Consider the following 21526-nt stretch of genomic DNA (forward strand, 5'->3'; position numbering starts at 1 on the left):
GATGGGGACAACATGAAAACCAAGATCGTTGTCCTTGGATTTGCAATGAACGGTCATTTCTGCACCCAAATCATTAGTTATTCTAACATTTTGTTTACCTGGAAAAAAAACAGGGTCTGCATCACAAGTAGTTTGGAACAACACCAACACCGACACTAGTAGAAGCAGCAACACATTTTTGATGAGCAAAGACATATTGATATTGTTTGTTTGGAAGTATGGTAAGACTTTTTGGTGGATGAACACTTGGGTAATACGTGTTCTATTATATATGAGGTTCCTTATTGTCTAATTAAATTAGAGGGAAATAGAAGAACACGTAACAAATTTGAACTCTTATTACAAATTTTGATATCGGTATATCTTAGGAAATTTTCAAAATTCAATAAATAGATTTGCAATTAAATTCAAATCAAATATGATAATTAATATCCTACAAATCAATAACTTACCAGTTTTACGAATTCATAATTTACCTTCTTTATGTTTTAGGTGCAGAATTGGAATAATTAAAAAAAGTAAATATCAATAAATTAAAAAAGTAATATCTCTCATCATAATGGGAGTCATGCCAAATTTTCTATTTTAAAAACGTAAAAAATTTATGTTGATCATTACAAGCAAAAGGAACATCAAATAGCATTTTTGGTAACTTGTGCTAACGCATGACAATTGCATAGTAATGGACTCCCTCAGTAATTTAACGGAATAAAAATCTAATTAAAACAAGTAAAAATGTCATTTATAAAAGTTCATTTAAGTACAACAGATCTTTCCCAACATGACACTTCAACAAATACAAATACAATAGCATACCTGGCTTCCGTGGTCGTCAACTTGAGATTAATTACGCATAATTTTGAGGTTAATTTATTGGTCTAATTACCTGTACATGAGGTGTAAGCTCAGGTACCTTACCTATTGTTAAGGTATGAATGTCTCATAAACTCTTACTACAAATTTTGATGTCGGTATATCTTGGGAAATTTTCAACATTCAATAAATAGATTTGCAATTAAATTCAAATCAAATACAAATATGATAATTAATGTCCTACAAATCAATAACTTACCTGTTTTACGAATTCATAATTTAGCTTATTTATGTTTTAGGTGCATAATTGGAACAAAAAATAAAAAATACATAAAAGTAAACATCAATAAATTAAAAAAGGCATGTAATCTTAAATGGTGCAAAACTCAAAGGACTTGGATCAACAACAACTTCTGAGTGGATTGCACCCTCCAGAAAAAATTGTTTAAGAAAACTCAAGAGAAAAACACTTACCTGTAAGGTAGGTACATATATATACAAGCAAAACACATTATATATGTATATATAAGGAAATGCATACACATATACATATACATATATACATGTATAAAGAATTTAGTATTTTTTCATTTAATACTCGTATTATACACATATGTACATATTTTTAATAATTCTTCTATTTTCCGTCTACGTCTTAAAGACTCAGTATAATGAAAGCAAATGTATAATATACATATATTGTACACGTACGCACGTATTTTAATGATTATTTAATATCAAAGAACAAAACAAAAGGTCCACAAAATAATTAAAAATAATTAATTACTATTTACCATGTAATTTATGAAATCAATAAAATATTTAAATATTCACTAAAGAAATCATAATTAAAACAAAATTAGTAATTAAAGTAATTAAAAAAAGGGAGTTTCACTAAAACACCCAAAATGGAGGTTGATTATAAAAAAACCCAATTCTAGACATGTACACTTTATAAACAACCCAAAAACCATCAGCACTATTTAAACATTTAGAAACACACCCAAAAAGTTGACAATTTGGGGTATGATTTTTTTGGGTGTGTTTCTATGTTTAAATGTGCTTGTTTTTGTGTAAATGACATGTCTAGGTTTTGAGGTTTGTTTATAAAGTGTTGGGTGTTAAAAAAAGGCTAGTTTTTAATTACATATTAAATTTTCAGCCCCCATTTTGGGTAACTAACTAATTTAATATTTTCAAAATTTTAAAATTCTAATTTTTTTTTAATTTAAAAAAAGCAAAACAATCTCTCCCGAGGAAATTTTGTCGGCACAAGTCTATGCTGGCAATATTTGCAGGATTAGATCTCTCCCGAAGAAGACACCTCTGCCAACGACATTTCATCGGGAGAATTCTAATCCGGCAAGCAGATTGTCGGCATAGACATGTGCCGACGAAATTTCATCAAGAGAGGTTTTCTATATATATATATATATAATATAAACTTAGTATCTTTAGGTCAAATTTTTTTTCTTTTAAAATCTTTTTAGTAATTAAATAATATCTTAGCCTAATTTAATTATTTTCATAAATGATATTACTTGATAAATAATATTTAGTTTTGAAAATTTTTGAATTTAATAAAATTCTTAAATATTAATTATACAAATTTATAAATAAACAATCTAACATGTATTTATAAAAAAACAATATTTAAACATAGAAACATCAAGTTAATAATAGTTTTGAGTGTGTGTAAGTAATTAGTGAAAATTAATTATTCACTAAGAGAATCTCATATTATGGTATTTATAGAGTATAGCTGCACTATTTGTAGAGTATAGCCGCGTGGATAAACTCTTTAAAATAAATAAATTGGGCCACCTAGGATATGCATGTCCTTTTAAATAAAATAAATAAATAGTATAGTTGCGCGCCTATACTCTCTGAATTCTAACGGGTGCCTTTTTAAAATAAAAAACAAATTCTCCCTTATTTTCCTTTGTTGATAAGACTAGTCTAGCGTATTATCCATTACATTTAGGCCATTACCAAGGTATAGCTAATCTCCAACCGGACAAAAAAAAAGTATAGATATTGTCCCCTTTTGAAGATGAAAAAGGGATTCGTCATTTTTCAGAACAGATGAATCATTATCTTCCCCATTGGCAAAATCAAGATTACCAGATTTTCTTGTATAATGATGCTTAACTTAGCATTAAACAAATGCACTTTAAATCAAAATAATATACCTGTTCTACTACACTTATTCCAACAACATCCATGGCTCTCCCGTTCCCTCTTCTTTATTTTCATTGGGTTAAGCATCATAGCTACTTCAGTCAACAATAGTCATGGGTTAGGAGCTTGCTTTGCAATTGTGGTTTGCCACTAAGGCGAAGCCAAGTAGGAGTTCCAGAAATTTCTGTTGGGAATCTTGTGTTTGTCAACATAAGAGTGATTGATACGAAGTAATGGTTCTTATTAACTGATAACCTTTAAGCCCCATCTTCTCCAGAATCTTTTCGCAGGCTTCGTTTTCAGGAAAGCTGATAATATAGGCATTAAGTTCAGAAATGGGAACATAACCAAAACATCCATGAATAAGCAGGCAAGCCAGCAACAGTATGGAAGATAACAATGTGACAACATTAAAAGTGAAAGCATAAGGTGGCACTTACTCCATTTTTAGAACCTCAGGAGCCAGGATACAAAATCGAGTTAAAAATTCAGAAAAAACTCCTGTAAGTAGGGTATCCTGCACATTTTATTCGGACTGCCTCTAAAACACCCTACACAAATAACAAAGTTGTTGCACGACATTGATATTCTCAAATATTACAGGCTTTAGGACATTATTTGGCTTTATACATCTAATGTAATGGGGCTCTGTAGCATTTAGTGTTTCCATCAAGTGTTGGAGTTGTAGCTGCATCAATAAGGTCAGAAATTAAGTTTCACCTTTCTGCAGTAAATCGTTTCGACACATGGATTAATTTGATAATAATTTCTTTGGCAAATCCAAAACAATCGTAAGCAATTTTCTTTCTTTCTGAGACCAGAATTGTAGACAAGAAGATAGCCAGAATAGAAGATACCTTAAAACGAGAACTGATAGATGAGAACTTGGAAGATTTGGCCGCCTCCTCAGTAAGTGAAGGGAAAAGGCATGCTACGAAAGAGCATTTTGAAGCACTCAACAAATATCAATGCTCTGGAACAATATAGTCTTTATTTTTGTTTAGAAATTGATCAGACTGATATTGTACCTGAAAAAAAGCAAAAATAGGTGAAGATACTTCAGTGGAAACCACAGTACAGACGATGGATTTCAGAACAAAATACAAGAACAAAGCTCACTTCTCCTGCATAATGAACAATGGTGAAATCTGAGCGGTTCAGTTTTGGCTTGATGAAGCATTTGTTATCTTTGAATGTCTGATACAGCTTTTGTGAAAATGTGTCATGAGTTGATTTTGGAAACATGCTGTAAAGAGACAAAGTTATCCCCCAAAAAAAAAAATCTGATTAGACAATGGTTGGATATGTCCTTTTTCCATCTAATTGTGCAAAGAATGAAAGTTTTATAAAAACGTTTCATAAAGGATATTCAAAGGATTAGATGGCCATCAATAAACTATCTAATTGATTAACTTGGTGGGCACGAAAAGCAGGGCCAGAACATTTAATGCAATGGTGGAATCCATACTTGGATTACAAATTTACACTGAAAACAACAGTTAATGGATAAAATATAGAGCAGTTTCTGGGTTTCATACAAATCTGGAGATATACTATTCATTTAATATGAAGTACCTGAGCAGGAACCTCTGTGTGAATGTGTGTGTGTGTGTGTGTGTGTGTGTGTAATTTCAGTCAAGAACAGGGGATACAAATCAGCAAACATGAAGTCCCATATATATGATCATTCACAAGGACTAACATCATGAGTGATGCATGATGCATCAAAGGAAAAGGGACAAGTCACTGCTTTTAGAATAATTTAAAGTTTGGAAACTTAAAGGTTATAACATGTCCGCTTCGTGTCACCTCCAATGGGGACAGGGCTTATAAGAGTTTACGAGCTATGGAAGTTCTGTTTACCAGTTCACATGAGAAAACATTAGAGGGAGAGAGAGAGAGAGAGAGAGAGTGAGTGAGTGAGTGAGAGAGGGTAAGAAGACCTGTTCAATGACATCCAGGACATCTTTATTATCAACAAATTCTATGTAGCTCCAATCAATTTCCTCTCTAGTGTACTCCTCTTGTTCCGACTTGAATACATGCTGAATCACATCATAACACTTAGATGGTACATTGAAAAGAATGACTAAAAACTCAAGTTTTCAAGTTTGACTAACCTCATACCTTGTTGAAATGTTGTTGCAGCTTTTCATTAGTGTAATTAATACAGAACTGCTCAAAACTGCATTAATGGAACATAACAAGTTAGGACTAAGAATAACGTAGTGGGATTCAAGCTAAATTTAATCTGGGATCCTCCTTTCTAATTATTTGTAGCTGAGTAAATTCAGATTCAGCAAAATCCCGAGGATTCCCCAAGTACCTTAGTGCAGATCAGAAGTTCACGCCACCTGATGCTAGGTAGTATTAGGTCTTCTTACGCATACCAAATATAGATGAGAATGTATTTTTGTTTGTGCTAAATGCATAAAACACAGAACCCTGCCCAAACATATCTATGCATTCTACATTTTCGGCAATCAATCATTACCTGTTAGTTCTAAAGCTTTCAAAACCGTATATATCAAGGACCCCGATCAGACATTTTGAGCTAGGGTCTTGTCCAATTGAGACATTGATTTTATCCACCAACCTGGACATAAAAAACAAACAGAAAAACCAATATTGTTAAATGCTTCGTTTCCACAGTAAGCAGTTCAGTAAAAATGATTCAGAAGCTAGCATCTTACCAGTCAAACAAACGAGAGTATATAGTCTTTCGCCAAACCATCTCTGCTAACTGTTGTGGCATGGGGATCAAGACTTATTTTAATAATTTCTTCTGGAGTAACCATTACACGCTTACACAGTGCATCTTTCAGTGCACGAGGATTACACATGACACATGAATAAGACAGATGAAAACTGCACTGTGATTGACAGAAAAAAAAGAGAGTATGAATTATGTCTAGAGCAAAGCTTGCGTCGCACATTAGAAGTTCTGCTGTCATTTGAAGATGAAAAAGGGATTCATCATTTTTCAGAACAGATGAATCATTATCTTCCCCATTGGCAAAGTCAATATTACCAAGATGAAGAATTGCAGCAACAACACTGAACATAGCCTCCTGAGAAAGAGACAGACAGACAGACAGTTATTCCCAGATTTTCTGTATAATGATGCTTAACTTAGCATTAAACAAATGCAGATTTAAATCAAAATAATATACCTGTTCTACTATACTTATTCCAACAACATTCTGATGGCTGCCCCCGATCTTCTACCACGTTTATCAAATTGAATCTCGACAAATTTCCCAAAGCGGCTGCACCAATATATTCAAGAGAACAACATTAGGTACAGAAACTATTTAGGAAATTTCATTGTCTGGTATAAAGACACGCTGAGCGTATTTTATTCAAAATATATTAAACAAAACAGTACCAACAGCAAAAACAGCACCCCAAAAAAAAATCTCAAAGCATTTAACAATTGCTCACCTGGAATTGTTATTCTAACAGTTTTAGCATTACCAAAGGCTTCAAGAACTGGATTTGACTGCACCATGTCAGTTACAGCAACAAAATTTTTAGAAGGGTACAAGTTAAAACAATATAAGAAATATTACACAATTCAGAAAAAATTAATTAATTAAAAGATTGGCACTTAACATCATTTTCTTTAGTGATGGGAAAGGATATTTATGCAAGGCTTCAGATCTCATTCTACCATTAAATAAAAACGTTAGCTACAGTAATATGGTTTAAGCTAATCAGCTTACTTCTAATATGGTTTATACCGTTCCATCATAACAGTATCATACAGATGTGAGAGACTTTGGAATGGATTGATGGCGATGAGAATGTTTCTGGTGTAAGCCTGCCATTATGTCAAAGTATTATAACAGAGATGTCCAAAGCTGAAGTGATTAATCATTTTCTTCACCAGGGTGTACATTAATTGATCGAAACTAATGATAAGAGAAATCTTACATAAATTTCATTGTTCTCATATCTAGTTGCCAAATTACAAAGAACTCCAGGTTCAAGCAAGTATGATAGCTTAGTCAAATCAACTCCACCAGCAGGCGTTTCCATATCCTTTGGATACATTTTTGACACCTTTGCAACAACCTGACCAATATGAAAGTAGGTCAGTTTAAGAAATAGACAAACTGGTATTTCAATAAAGCTGCATATGAAATGAAATTTGGCACTTAAGGGAGTCCTTTTTCTATACAAGCAACTTTTTCTATACAAGCAAACTCCTATAAGAAGAAGAGATTTTCTGTCACTCCCAAACGGGTAACAGAACTGCATAAATTGCTGCAGAAACTCACAAACATAACAAGGATCATATGCTTATGTAATCTTTCAGGATCAGGAGAATATAAAAAATCATATAGAAGAAGTAGAGGAGGAGGAGGAGAAGGAAAACTGATGAAAAAAATGGGAAAGCCACATTGATGCAGACACATCCAACACTAAGCAGAAGCTCCGTTTTCTTCTCAAATAACATCTTAAAATTTCTAAGCAGAAACAGGAATCATGCAGAAAACTCCTGCAGAAGCTTGTTTAAAGAGTAGTGTAAGGCCATTTTCTGTAATTGTTAAGAAAAGGCTTTCATACTTGAATTCCATTTCTCAACTCTGTTTCTTTAGTTAGCCAAACATACAAAAAAAAATTAGAATCACAAGCTTGAAACACAATATTTGGCCTCAAAACTGCTACTTTTTATCCTAATCCTTGAAACCAAAACCAGAAAAATAGATTGGAAAAATGTTGGATTTAAAGACAAATGAATAAGACCAAAAGATTCAGATTTAAATAATAACAACTCTTCCAAAAATAAAAAAAGATAATAACAACTCTGTACATTATTCCCATTACTAACTTGAATCTCAGCATCCTCTCCCTTAATATTTATTACTTCTCCGTCAATCCAAACTAATTCTGGATTTTCAACCCAAATTTGAGAACCAACAACAATGGTCACTGGCTTGCCCTGCAGCAGTTGAAAAAATTTTCTACACAGTTCAATGCCTTCTTTCCCTTTCAGTAAGCAGTGAAAAGCTGGAACGTTAGTAAAAGTAGCTTAAATCTCTTTGGCTTTCATAATATGTACCACAAATAGTAAGCTATACATGTTCAGTAGGTACCAAGAGAAAAAAAACTCATGGGATCTCATAATTTAGCCCCGAAAGTTTTCAATATAAAAACCACTTAGGCAGTCTTCTTAATGACTGTATATCTGCGTCCATGTAGCCTATTTCTGAATGTATACTAAACGTTTGAACAATTACTTGGAAACATCAAACTTTCTACCAAATTGCTTACATGCATACCTCCATATGTACTCTCTTTTTCTCAATCTAAGGCACCTAATCCTCTATTTTTCTGTGAAAAAATTACATCAGGAGCATTTGCCTTCACTGCATCTTCATGGAAAATTCACATATATAAACGAGAAATGTAAAACTAAGTTTACCATTCTGATTGATTCTCAGAGAGAAACCCAGAAACTTAGCTACTCTGCTGTATATGAATCAAAAACCCATCAAACTTTCAAAGATCTTGATTCCAATTTAACATAAAAAATGACAGATTCGGCACAATAAGGATTATCCATGTGATTACAATTAAGTTGCAATACACATTAAGTTTACTTTCTACGAACAGGAAACTATAGGAAATAAACATAAACTAGTTACATATTCCTCTTATACATCCAAAGCTTGATTCTCCTCTGAGCCACCTTTGGCACCTTCATTGCCACCTTCATTGCTACTTTCATTGCCACCTTCATTGCCACTTTCATTGCACCTTCATTGCCACCTTCATTGATCTTGCAGCCCTTAACTGTTTTCACACACCAAATTGCCACGCGAATAACATGGAAGGCAAATATCACTAGAATCATAACAAACCAAACCCTCAGCCATGTGATGATGGAAAACAGAGCTTCATGACGAATTCCTTCGGGCATCACCAACCAAGTCAATAGTATGAACATGATTGATACCAATACCAGACAAGCACACATAAGCATTAACACGATAAACATGAATATGCGATGCTTTGTAGGGAATCCACTACAAATCAGAAAATTAATTATCTGACAAGTGCAAAAACATATCATATTAAACATGCCAAAGTAGGAGTAGATATAGCTTGACCAGTGGGAATTGCCAAGCAATGCAGTTCCAGCAAGACATGGTCTTTCTATGGAGCAATCTCCATCATCAGCATTTGTTGTGGTTTGTTGGCGAAGACCTCCTGGTGGGTTAAGAAGGTTTCGAAAACAGATTATGGCTATCACGGAAGAGAGAAGCAGCAACGTGCCCTGATTTTCCTCCACCCAACCCTTGTGTTCGAAAAATTTTGTCGATTTGCTCACAAGTTTGCTTGCAAAACTCACATTTTCTTCTCTGGTGCCAACAACAACAGATGGTGTTGGAGGTTGGTGATGACTTCCAACATTTCCTCTGACCTCCATGGACTTGACAGAGGGTTCCCCGGACAGATTCTCAACATCTACAGTAATGGGCACAGATTCTCCACTCACTTCTTCAACAATCTCCATTGTTCAACAAACTGAAGAAATGAAAACTAATATCTCTAAACTCTCTCAAATGAATCCAACAACTCTCACTCTCTCAAATCCCTCGTACATATGCTGTAAATGCAGTATAATGAAGCTGGCTCGTGTTTTTAGCTAGAGCGTATAAAGGTGATGATATAACTGTCGAGAGGGATTAAAAAAACAGAACTTGACACAACAGAAAGTACTATGGTGTGGGTAATTTGGATTTGTATTTGTATCCTTGTATACGAAAGGTGTCGGATATGGTTTAGAATATTTTATTTAATCATTTCAACGGTTAGATTTTAAACTTGTTAAAATCATCCAACTTGAAAAAATGAGAAGAAAAATGAGATTGGAATCTGGCCGTTGGATCTAAATGGTCAGCTTCATCGACCCTTGGATCTGCCGAGCTTACACGATGAAGGGGTGAGGTGCGCTGCAGAGGATAGCCCACTTTGCTGAGCATATCTGTTCTTTATTTTGTTTCCTTTTTTGGTGTAAAATTCATTTTCAAAAAGGAGTTTGACGCTAGTAAGTTATATGAAAGAATGGAAAGTTACAACCTGGATGAGATATTTTTCACGTGAAAGCTTGAGGAATTGATTGAGGTTTGGGCTCCCCTTCTGCAGAGTCCTAGCTCTCTGACTACACCCTAGATGAAAGCATTGAGGAAGGTGAGATGAGAAGGTAAAAGAATCCTATGCTGGTAGTCTTTATCCATTTTTGAACAATTCACGTGTACAAGCAATATACAAAAAAGGAAAAGGAAACTTGGCTGGCATTGAGAACATAGGATTTAAATACAGGTGTAATTTTTTTAACCATAGGATTCAATGAAAAGACAAATCGGATTCGAATCTGTCCGTTGGATCTCAACGGTCAGCTTCATCAGCCCTTGGACTTGCCAAGTTCACCATGAAGGCGTAAGGCGCGCTGCACAGGATACCCCACCCCACTCCAGAGCTAAAGGACAAAAAAGGGGCGGATCTGCTGCATGTGGGTCACCTACTTGATTATATAAATCCTGTTACGAATAGAGTAAACAAACCTGAACCCTTAATTCCACTTGCAGAATTAGGATTTTGAGTTTGGACCCTAAACCATGTAACTAAAGCCCATCTCTCTATCTGACCAAAAAAAAAAAAAAAGCCCATCTCTCTTCGTCAAAAAATTTAAAAATTAAATAAATAAAAAACCATCCACTTAAAAATTAGGAGAATAAAAACTTTTTTGTATAGCTTTTTCCTTCTCTAGCAAGCAATAGAATTCACATCCACAAATAATAATCCGAGTTCAACTCCCGGCTATCGATTTTTTTTTTTAAAGAAACATCTAAACTTCCAAGCTCAAGACAGGGGGCAGCTTCATGTCCTCAAATAAAATCTCGTGCTCAATGGCACGCGACATGATTGAAGACCCTGCTACTAAGTACTTAGTATACTCCTTTCCACTGACGTGCCAACCTACAAATTGCATCAAAAATCCACTACGTTTGTTAGTTTGGTGGTGCTTCCTATTAAATTGCCCCTTCTGCCATCCAACAACAGTTAATAGTAGTGGTGGGCTCGGTTTGGGTTGGTTTGATTTTGGGCTCAATTCGGACACTAAATCCATAGGCCTCGTGGTTTGACTATTTTGGAAATTGGAACCAAACTATAATTGATGAAAACCGACAACTTCGGTTAACCGAACTTGGTGGGTTGGTTAAGTTTGGTTTGAATTTTTTGGCTTTCAGAGAGAGAGAGAGAGAGAGAAGAAGAAGAAGAAGAAAAAAAAAAAAAGAAGGGAGACGGTGAGAGGGAGTGAAGACAGACGTAAGAAGAAGGAGAAAAAAAATCGAGAGAGATAGACTAATGGAGACAAAACAGACGGAAAGATGAAGAGAGAAGAAAAAGAAAAAAGTACAACCAAAAAAAAAAAAGAGAAGACAAGATGCATGCGTGTTGGGGGTTTTTGAAAACAAAAATAAGTTAGGCATGTGTATATATATATTTCTTATAATAACATAATATTTTTTTAATACCATCGATTTTGTTTGATTAAACCGTGATTTTGGATATTGCATACTGTATACCGAATCATATATTTCGGTTTGGTTTGAGTTCAAACCGATGACAAAAAAAAAAAAAAAAAACCAAACCAACCTAAACCATCGATTTGATTTAGACTGTTTGACCAGATTATCAGTCTAAATGCCCAGCCCTAGTTAATAGTTTAAAACTGTTTTATCATATGCATCAACGATCAATCTTGGTATTATATGTCACATTGAGAAAAATTAGGCCTTTTCTCTAGAGACAAAAATATCTAACTGTACAGTATTAGGATGGTTCCATTAACTACAGAGACCACATGAAATTTCAACTACCCCCACTAAATCTGTGGAGTGAGATTCTTCAAACACAACATTATATTTATCTTTCTTATTTTATCAAAGTATGTCGTAACTTTTTTTTTTCCTCTCTTTCTATCAATTACAGTTAATAATTATAGTGTTTTCGATAAAAAAATATGCTAGCATCAGCCGTGCAGTTAGATCTTTAAACTTTAGTATCTCCTTAAATAGAGGTTATCAAATTGAATTGCACGTGCCTAATGATTTAGATAGTTGAATAGGCAACAATTAGTGGGGTTTACATTACAGGTGACATTTTACAGCTTTTGGAGCATATATAATTGTGTTTTCTCAAAGTAGCAGAATATAATGCATTAGCTAGCCAACCCAGTTCGAATATACATAAACCAAGCACAATCCATTGTACCATTACTCCGGTACTTTCCAGGAACCACAAGAAATTTCAAGTGCCTGTAAAATCTCAGTGGAGGATATACAGGGATGGACGGATGCTATTTGCATTGCAATATTGGTCGTTTGGTGTGACAATATGTTGGGCTTACTATTTTCATTATGTTTCCCACTAAAACCTCTGGAATTAAACTTTCAAAAAAGAAATCCCACCTCCAATATCAACACATGGAATTTTTTAAGGTGAAAGTGGGAAACTTTTTCACTGTGTGTAGGGTTTTTGAATCAAGTTGAAGTTGAAGAATGAATGATAAGAAAGATGTAGCTGAAGCTAGAAGGCTCTACTTTAAACCATAGCCCTCAAGAATGACTTCCATGGACGTATACCAGAATTGTTTAACAAGCACAGCACTTGGATGCAAACATCTTAGTGGGGAAGGTAAAAGTCATAAGAAATCAAAGGGTAGCACTCACAACAATAATCACGAAAGTCATAATTAATCTTCCTTTATTTTTTTATTTTTTTATTTTACCAATTTAACAATTTATATACTCTTTTTAAAGTACTGACTAGAGTCTAAATTAATCTAATTTACGGAAAAATGATATTTGAACTTAAGTGTAAGGGGTACTAATAAGGCTCGTTTGGGATTATTTTTTTAGGAAGTACTTCTATTCATAAGCACTTTTATTATAAAAATCTTTGAATTTGCATAAAAAAATTCAAGTGCTTCTTTAAGAAGCGCTTCTAAACTTTATTTTCTGTCAAACATTCCAAAAGCACTCTCAAACATGCCCTAACTGCCCTGACCAACAACCCTAACACATACATTTGCAATTTTATACTCCATTAATAGGTCACACCAAAAGTATACCAACCAAGGTTAGTTTCTCAAAGTTAAGAATATAATGATGATCTCACAACTTACAAACGAGGTTTAAAATAGGTATAGATGCTGCTGATTGCAATGTGGAAAGGAACTTTGGCCTCTGATTATACCACTAGGCTGTCCTTTCGAGTTGTCTTTGAGACCATCTTGATGAACAATTTGCAATCGCTAATTTATCTTTTTAGATAGATTAATGTCTTGTTTAACAGCCAAAGAAATTATGAAAAGATAAAGTTAACAATATTATTATATAGTCAAGTAACTTATACTTTTCAATTTTCATTTCGAGACGCTGCGACTCGATCATATAATTATTGGTTTCATCAAAAGAAAAAGTAGAAGCAAAAGAGCATTCTCATTCTCTAAATGCTGCCATCACCTTGCACCTTGAAACTTTGAATAATGAATAGATCCTTTCGGCCGGGATATATATAGCATTTTCATTTTTCTGTTCTTATTATTTTTTTCTAAATTAAGCCTAAAGAAGATCAGTTGGAAGACGTGCTTGGGCTAATCGTTAGATTTTTACATCTCATGAAGGAAAAGAAAAAAAAAATATTCGTTAACTCTCTCACGCCTAATTCATCATATGTTGATTACGTTATCAGTAGTTACAAGATCATTTGTGTTAGCAAAACAAATGAGATTTTCTCCATCAGAATGCTTCATGGGGAGGCCCTGGACACAAGCAGTCAAGACGGCCGCCTAGGGCCCCGAATTGGGGGGCCACAATTTGTATATAATACCCTATATATGTACCTATATATATTTTTTAAAATATTATATTATATAAATATTATGTTAGGCCCAAACCAATTATTGTAAATATTAAAAAAAAAACCTTACCTAATCATTCAATTCAAAATTAAAAAGAGGAAATTCAATAAAGGCCCACTCATTTTTAAAAATAAAAATAAAAATGCCCAATTACTCAATTCAAAATTTAAAAGAGGAAACTCAATAAAGACCCAATTATGTTTTAAACTTATAGCGTGAATCAATTAGGAAATTGAAAAATACATGGTAGAAAAACTTGATTATGTAAAGTTAATTGATATTTTTTTATCGAAAAATGCAAGACGAGTGATATTTAAGTGATGTTTTGATGCATTTTATAAAGTTATTGTGTAAATTACATATTGATTGTTTCTGTTATGTTACGATTGTGAATTTGAGATCATATAATATTTTTTAAACTTATTGAATAAAAAAAAATCACATAAATATATATATAGAGTAGAAGTCCCACATTTAGGATATTCGCCTAAAGCCTCTAAAACATACCGCTGCTTCTTCGCTAGTTTGGATAGAATTTAATTTCAAGTTTCGTCCACAGATATATTATGAGCGTCTATACCATAAATCAAAAATTATTTTTGGGTGACATCAAAGCAACATATAATATTAAGGCAAATTTTATATTTTCTTTGACTTTAGATCAGCCTCATCTTCTGATTTTATATATCTATATATATATATATATATAAAGATGATTAGAGCCTCATCTTCTGATATTTTTTTAATTATATATATATATATATATATAAGATCAAAACCATATTTTTTAGGTCTTCAGACATCCTTACAAAAATCAATCACATCCAATTGTGTCCTTAATTAATATTAAAATTTCTAACTCACTAATCGATTCCTCTGTCTATCATTGCCCTCTAATATATATGTATATAAGATGATTAGAGTTAGACTCTCTCATCATTAATTCTATCACTAACGATCATAAACTCTACAAGAATATAATATAATGTAATGCTCCACACATACATATGCAGTGCATGTGAAAGCATAATTAATTTTTGGCCGCGTGATTAGTGGAGTTTTAAGGATGACTGGTTTCTTCTGTTTTTTTAAAATTACTTTTATATTTTTCTGATTAGTGAATTAATTTTTGGTTGTGTAATTACTCGTTTTTTCATTCATGTTATTCTACAACACCAAGCATCACATAAACTCGAAACGCGTTTTATGATTTCATTATGTGTTTTTTTTTTCCTTCCTAAACACACACTTTATAAGTCAAATCAGAAGTTTGCCATCTACACATGCCACCAAATTTTAGCATACGAAAATGACTGAAAATACAATCGTATATATATATATAATATACGTAATGATCACTATCGAAGGGCCAAAAATACTCACGACAGCCAGGCCAAACTTTTGCTATTTTATTTGGAACATCAACACTAGAAGAAACAACGAAAAGAAAACACACACATTACAACAAAAATATTGGGACACAGGTATTGGAGTTTTTAAGGGTTCAAAAGGTCAAACCACATGACAAGAGTAGGAGAACATCATAGTCTTATCTTTTTATGTTCGCGCTCCGTGATCTAGAACAGGAACGTGAATAATTTCCAAACACTAATTATAGATTAAAGATTAAAGGTGAAACTCACGTTACTTGAATGGATGAGATCTGTCTTTATGATCAAGATAAATATGATATAAACAAAATTATTCATATTTTCGTGAGTCTAAAATAGAAGGAAAGGAGAAAAGGCTTATTTATAGAGTTCCTGCGTGGCCCTATTAAAAAAGAAGAAAATGGTCCCTTCATCCATGAGTGGCGCGACCACGACAGCATTATATTTGAGTTTGAAGTCAACTCAGGAAAGCCAGCTATACTGCTAAAGTGGCCGCATGGATTGGATTGAAGAATTGAAAGTCAATGGACAACATCAAATGAACCTCACAAAGATGGAAAACCTAATCAAAGCACTCAACGAATTACACAGTTCAAGGCCAGTTTTCAAAGCATATCTCATATACATATGTAGGGGCAGCCAGCAAAGTGGAATTAGTTTGCCATACCGAAGTTCATATTCTATTTCTCATGTGATACAAACAAGTAGAAACATAGAGGGAGCTAACAGAATTTGACATTCAAAATGATGGTGGACTAAAAATGCCAAAATAAAGAACAACTTAGTCAAATTATCGAGAAATACATGGGGTTTTTCTTGCAGACTAGAGAAAAAGATCATTGATTTGCATATCAGAAGTTTCGAGTTTGAACCTCATAACATCTTAGTTGTATGTGTGTGTGTGAGAAACCCCTTCCTTGTAGTTCAAATTATCCATCGCACTAAACAAAAAGTAATCCAAAAGATCTTTTGAAGAAAAATAAAAAATAAAACGATATTTGAGGAGGGTTTTCCATGAACATAAATATCTTATCCCAATACAAGGAGGATGACTATGACTGAAACTGGCACACCCAAAAAAAAAAAATTCAAAATTTCAAAAAGTTCAAGGGAAGTTTGCCGTTTTGTGTGAAATAAGGGGACGTTAAAATTTGGATTTTGCCATAGGGAGGAGACAATTACAGTGGTTAATTCTGGGGAGACTTTGGAAAAACACCAAGAAGAGAGAAATTTTGTAAAAGAATCCAAAATTGACAAAATTGCCCTTATTTATTTTGAATTTCTAAGGAATCCTTTACATATCATGTCTTTGATTTGAAAGTTGAGAGGTTTTTCTGTCTTTTTTAAAAAAGCTTTGGCTTTTTCCAAAAGTGAATTTTTTTTTTGGCTGAAACCTAAATTTACTTTAATTTTGATAGGAAAGTTAGAGGTCTTGTTTTCTCTAACCTATAGCCATTGAATTTCTTTAAAAAATACAAAGATTTCACAATTATGGGACCAATATTGACTCCTCACATCACATGTGATGTGGTGAGAAACTTCCCCTCTTTACTAATACATCGGTGTTTTGGCTTTATTGACACCCAAACACTACCTCACAACCACATTCACTTCCTTTATAAAAAGTCTGTTTGACCTTTTTAACTTATTATTAATTTGTATTTGTATTTGTTTATATTGTTTTCAATCTAAATAAACGCGTGCCACATTAAATGAACGAAAATTAAAAAAGAATACTATAATTTTCAAACTAGGAAAGAAAGTATTATAAATAAACGACAATCATGTTAAGTCTCAACAACACATTAATGGGTCCATAAGGTGTGGAGGAAAATTTCCTTGAAACATTCCAATTGGGTCCATATGGTATGGGGACTTGTAAAATGACAATGGTGTTAAGTCTCAACAACCGATTCATTTCACACCATCAAGTCATTGACAAATTTGTTACAATCCAAGGAGTACGGGTTCGTTCATGAAAGGTACAAAGATGTCACCTTTTTTGGGTTCGATTACTATATACTTGGACACGGTTCTGAGTGTTTCTTCATCGTAAAGGAATATGAGTCTTATAATCAGACTATATGCATCAACGGTCAGAAATCGGTCACACCCTTTAACACGCCATAATTCCCAACCAGACACAGAAAAAAGAATATAAAATGATAATGAAAACCTAATGGAAACCAATAATAACATAGATGTGGGACACGTGTGGACAACCTAGATGCAAAGCGGTGTCGTAAAGGGGAGGGTCGTAGAGAGTTATGGTTGACTAAAGAGCCAAGGGAATATGCCGGTACAAATTCTCCGTTCTGGACTCATTTTGCGTAAACAGAGTGCTGCCGTTGCCTATAAATATACATATCCATTCTCTTCCTTATTTCACAGCCTCTTCTCACCATTTCATCTGCTGCCCCCCACACTCTGTTTTGCTTTCTCCAAAGGCCAGCAAAACCCAAAAGGTTAGCTACTAAACATCTTTGTGTTATGCTTAATCTTGTCTTTCATTGTTAATTAATCTTGCTCTTGTAATTAAGCCCATCTCCATGCACAGAACACACACACAAAAGATGACGACTTTTCATGCATGCAAATTGCAAGAGCAAAGTGAAAAGTGTAATTTGTAAAGTGGGCTTCTTTTGTTTTGTTTTTTGTCAGTGGGAATAAAAACAAGCCATAGCTTTTTTTTTTTTAACATGGGTTCTTTCGTATCTGACTTTAACTCTGATCTTCACTCTAAATTTCCTTCCCTTTCATTTCTTTCGGATCTGGGTTGTCATGTTTGGGACATGGCATTGGCTGCCCCCTTTGAATTTATAGTATTATTTATGATTTTCAGCGGTTCAAAATTTCTAATAAATCCCATTTATAATTTCCATCCTGTAATGATCCCTGAATTTAAGCCTAAGAAATCTGGTTCAACAACCCTGGAAATTTAATTGCAAGGGTAAAGTTTGAAAATTTAATCTGATAATTTTTTTTTCTGGTGCATATTTTAAATAATAATTATGGGTTTTGGTCTAATGAATCCTCAGTTCAGTCACGTGTATCTGTTTTGTCTGCTTGTGTGGGGTAGTTTGCATGTGATCTTCTTTGTTCACGCTTCAGACACAGAATGAGGCAGAGTACATTGGATTTGTCTTGTTCTTCTACTCTTCCTGTAGTCATGGAGGTTTTGCCTTTTCAGTTTCCAGAAGATTATTTCACTTTTTCATTGCCAAATTTTTTTTAATCTTTTTTATTTTTAAAATTTCTTTGGCTGTCAAATAAAAATTCTTCGATGTGTATGATTTAGTTATAATAATCTGCAGTCTTAGTCTTCTTTTCAGACAATAAATCTTTTGAATGCAACTAAGTGAAGTCTAAAAGTCAGTCTGAAAACCAAAAGGTTTGATTAGTTGGACCTACTGTTGATTTGGGTTGACAAAAATACCCTCATGGGTTGAAAATCTGATGGTCCTGGAATTACAGGTGAGGGCTATTAAATTTCAATAGATGACCAAATATGGTGGAAAATCAATGGCCTTGCAGTCTAATAGTCATACATGTCCTGTCAAGAGTTGGAGTCAAATTTTCTTGCCCCTAGATATTTATTTAGCAATTTGTTGACTTTTCCTCTGTTTGTTCTCTTTTAAAATTCTGTGGTTCAAAATTGACTGGTTTTTCATATTCTCACTGATATTTAAATTCTGCAGATAGATAAGAGATAGCAGAGAATTGAAAACTTGTAGAAGCTAGCAGCTAGCCATGGCCAGAGAGCAATTACAGGTGCTGAATGCACTTGATGTAGCCAAAACACAATGGTATCATTTCACTGCAATTATTATTGCTGGAATGGGCTTCTTCACAGATGCATATGATCTCTTCTGCATATCTCTGGTAACCAAATTGCTGGGCCGCATATACTACCATGTTGAAAATGCAGAGAAACCTGGAATTTTGCCTCCCAATGTATCAGCTGCTGTGAATGGTGTGGCATTTTGTGGAACACTAGCAGGCCAGCTCTTCTTTGGTTGGCTTGGTGACAAGATGGGAAGAAAGAAAGTCTATGGCATGACTCTTATGCTCATGGTCATCTGCTCCATTGCTTCAGGCCTCTCCTTCGGGCAGAACCCAAAATCCGTGATGACAACTCTTTGCTTCTTTCGATTCTGGCTCGGGTTTGGCATCGGCGGTGACTACCCTCTTTCTGCCACTATCATGTCTGAATATGCTAACAAGAAAACTCGAGGTGCCTTCATTGCTGCAGTCTTTGCCATGCAGGGCTTTGGAATTTTAGCTGGTGGTATATTTGCTATTATTTCTTCAGCTGCGTTTGAGGCCAAGTTTGATGCTCCAGCATATGAGGTCGATCCAGTTAAATCCACTGTTCCACAAGCAGACTATCTTTGGAGAATTATTGTCATGGTTGGAGCAATCCCAGCTGCAATGACTTACTACTGGCGGATGAAGATGCCTGAAACCGCCCGTTACACCGCTCTGGTTGCCAAGAATGCGAAACAGGCTGCAACAGACATGTCAAGGGTTCTGCAGGTTGACATTGAAGCAGAACCACAGAAGATGGAGGAGTCGGTTAATGCATTTAAGTTGTTCTCTAAGGAGTTTATGCGTCGCCACGGGCTTCATTTGCTTGGAACAACAAGCACTTGGTTCTTGCTTGACATTGCATTCTACAGCCAAAATCTGTTCCAAAAGGATATTTTTAGCGCGATTGGATGGATCCCTCCTGCTAAGACTATGAATGCTATTGAAGAGGTTTTCAGAATTGCAAGGGCACAGACTCTTATTGCTCTATGCAGCACTGTCCCAGGCTACTGGTTTACAGTTTTATTCATTGACAGGATTGGAAGATTTGCTATCCAATTGATGGGATTCTTCTTCATGACAGTGTTTATGTTTGCACTGGCCATTCCATATGACCATTGGACTCATAAGGACAACCGAATTGGGTTTGTGGTGATCTACTCTTTGACCTTCTTCTTCGCAAACTTCGGTCCTAATGCCACTACATTTGTTGTGCCAGCTGAGATTTTCCCAGCTAGGTTCCGATCTACTTGTCATGGGATCTCAGCGGCGTCTGGGAAGCTTGGTGCCATAATTGGTGCATTTGGGTTCTTGTATTTGGCTCAGAACAAAGATAAGTCCAAGGTAGATGCAGGGTACCCTGCAGGAATTGGGGTGAAAAATTCACTCATTGTGTTGGGTGTAATTAACTTCTTAGGGATATTGTTCACCTTCTTAGTGCCCGAATCGAACGGGAAGTCGTTGGAGGAGATGTCCGGGGAGAATGAAAATGAAAATGAAACTGGGGCAGTGGAGTTGGAGCCATCAGGCTTAAACAAGAGGACAGTTCCACTTGCCTAGGTTATTATAAGCAGCTTGTAGAAATAATGTTGTAAGCTTTTGTTTAATTTTGGTGAGAGGGAAGCTCTAGTTTTCTATTTCCCTCTTCCCTCTATGTTGTTGTGACTTGAGTCTATATATTATATCAAGGAAGGAATTTGCAGAGGATGCCAAATATGAAGAAAGAAAATTTCTTGCTTCTTCATTTGTATTCTCATGTAGCCTTCAAGCCTACAGTCAAGTCAATGGCCATTGTTGTTGCTTTCAAATTCTATTGCTTAGCCCAATGTTGATAAAGAGATAGATGTATCTAATAAATGTGTCAAACTTTAGCCCCACTTCAAACTGGGACTAGAATCGTTGAAGAATCAGTATTCAATGGATTGACTTGAGTCTTCGAAATCTGCTTTAACCCATCCTCGCAATGCAAGGAAGGCTCAGCAGAGGAGGGTGCACTCGTAAATATCCATGTAGGAAGGAATACACTCCTCCTCAGGTCAGGGGTCGTTGATATTAGTTTCCTCATGTTTCATAGAATCTAAGACAAATGCAAATGCATGAAACAATTTAAGAACAACAAAAATAAACATGTAATAAATAAAAAAATCAATTGCTTCCTTATCTAAAATTAAAGAAAAATGCCATTTGTATACATTAAAAAAATAAAATTATTTCGCACATAAATTGTATGCATTTCTATTTTTTTCTATATTTTTTTCTTTTTTGGTCTGTCATCATATGGCGATGAGATGAGCACAAAGAATAATTAGTATTACCTTAAAAAATCCTCCAAATGAAATATGAAATCTTTTATTTAAAGAGTACCACCGTCCAGCTAGCTAGCCTGGCAGCA

At 34.5% G+C, this 21526-nt stretch overlaps 1 protein-coding gene and 1 pseudogene across 2 annotated transcripts; one reads left to right on the forward strand and one right to left on the reverse strand.

The window, feature by feature from the left end:
- Nucleotides 1-2885: 2885 nt before the first annotated feature.
- LOC103334596 (myosin-16-like) lies at nucleotides 2886-10165 on the reverse strand (annotated as a pseudogene). Its single transcript, XR_016128116.1, has 12 exons — nucleotides 6931-10165; nucleotides 6720-6817; nucleotides 6439-6496; nucleotides 6168-6263; nucleotides 5688-6065; nucleotides 5489-5590; nucleotides 5122-5179; nucleotides 4938-5039; nucleotides 4114-4281; nucleotides 3852-4022; nucleotides 3435-3682; nucleotides 2886-3302 (listed from the first exon to the last, which is right to left on the reverse strand). The product of XR_016128116.1 is annotated as a myosin-16-like (transcript).
- A 7469-nt stretch (nucleotides 10166-17634) lies between these two features.
- On the forward strand, nucleotides 17635-20942 carry LOC103334490 (inorganic phosphate transporter 1-4). The gene is made up of 2 exons (XM_008237467.3): nucleotides 17635-17792; nucleotides 19026-20942. The coding sequence occupies exon 2, from the start codon at nucleotides 19078-19080 to the stop codon at nucleotides 20692-20694; it is 1617 nt and encodes a 538-aa protein (XP_008235689.2). The 5' UTR covers nucleotides 17635-17792; nucleotides 19026-19077; the 3' UTR covers nucleotides 20695-20942.
- Nucleotides 20943-21526: the final 584 nt, after the last annotated feature.

This window comes from Prunus mume, linkage group LG6 (assembly GCF_029339155.1).
Source record: "Prunus mume cultivar Tortuosa linkage group LG6, ASM2933915v1, whole genome shotgun sequence".
Classification (NCBI taxonomy): domain Eukaryota; kingdom Viridiplantae; phylum Streptophyta; class Magnoliopsida; order Rosales; family Rosaceae; genus Prunus; species Prunus mume.

Excerpts from the sequence above, each read along its gene's own strand:
- LOC103334490 (XM_008237467.3), top strand. The coding sequence starts at position 19,078 with ATGGCCAGAGAGCAATTACAGGTGCTGAATGCACTTGATGTAGCCAAA.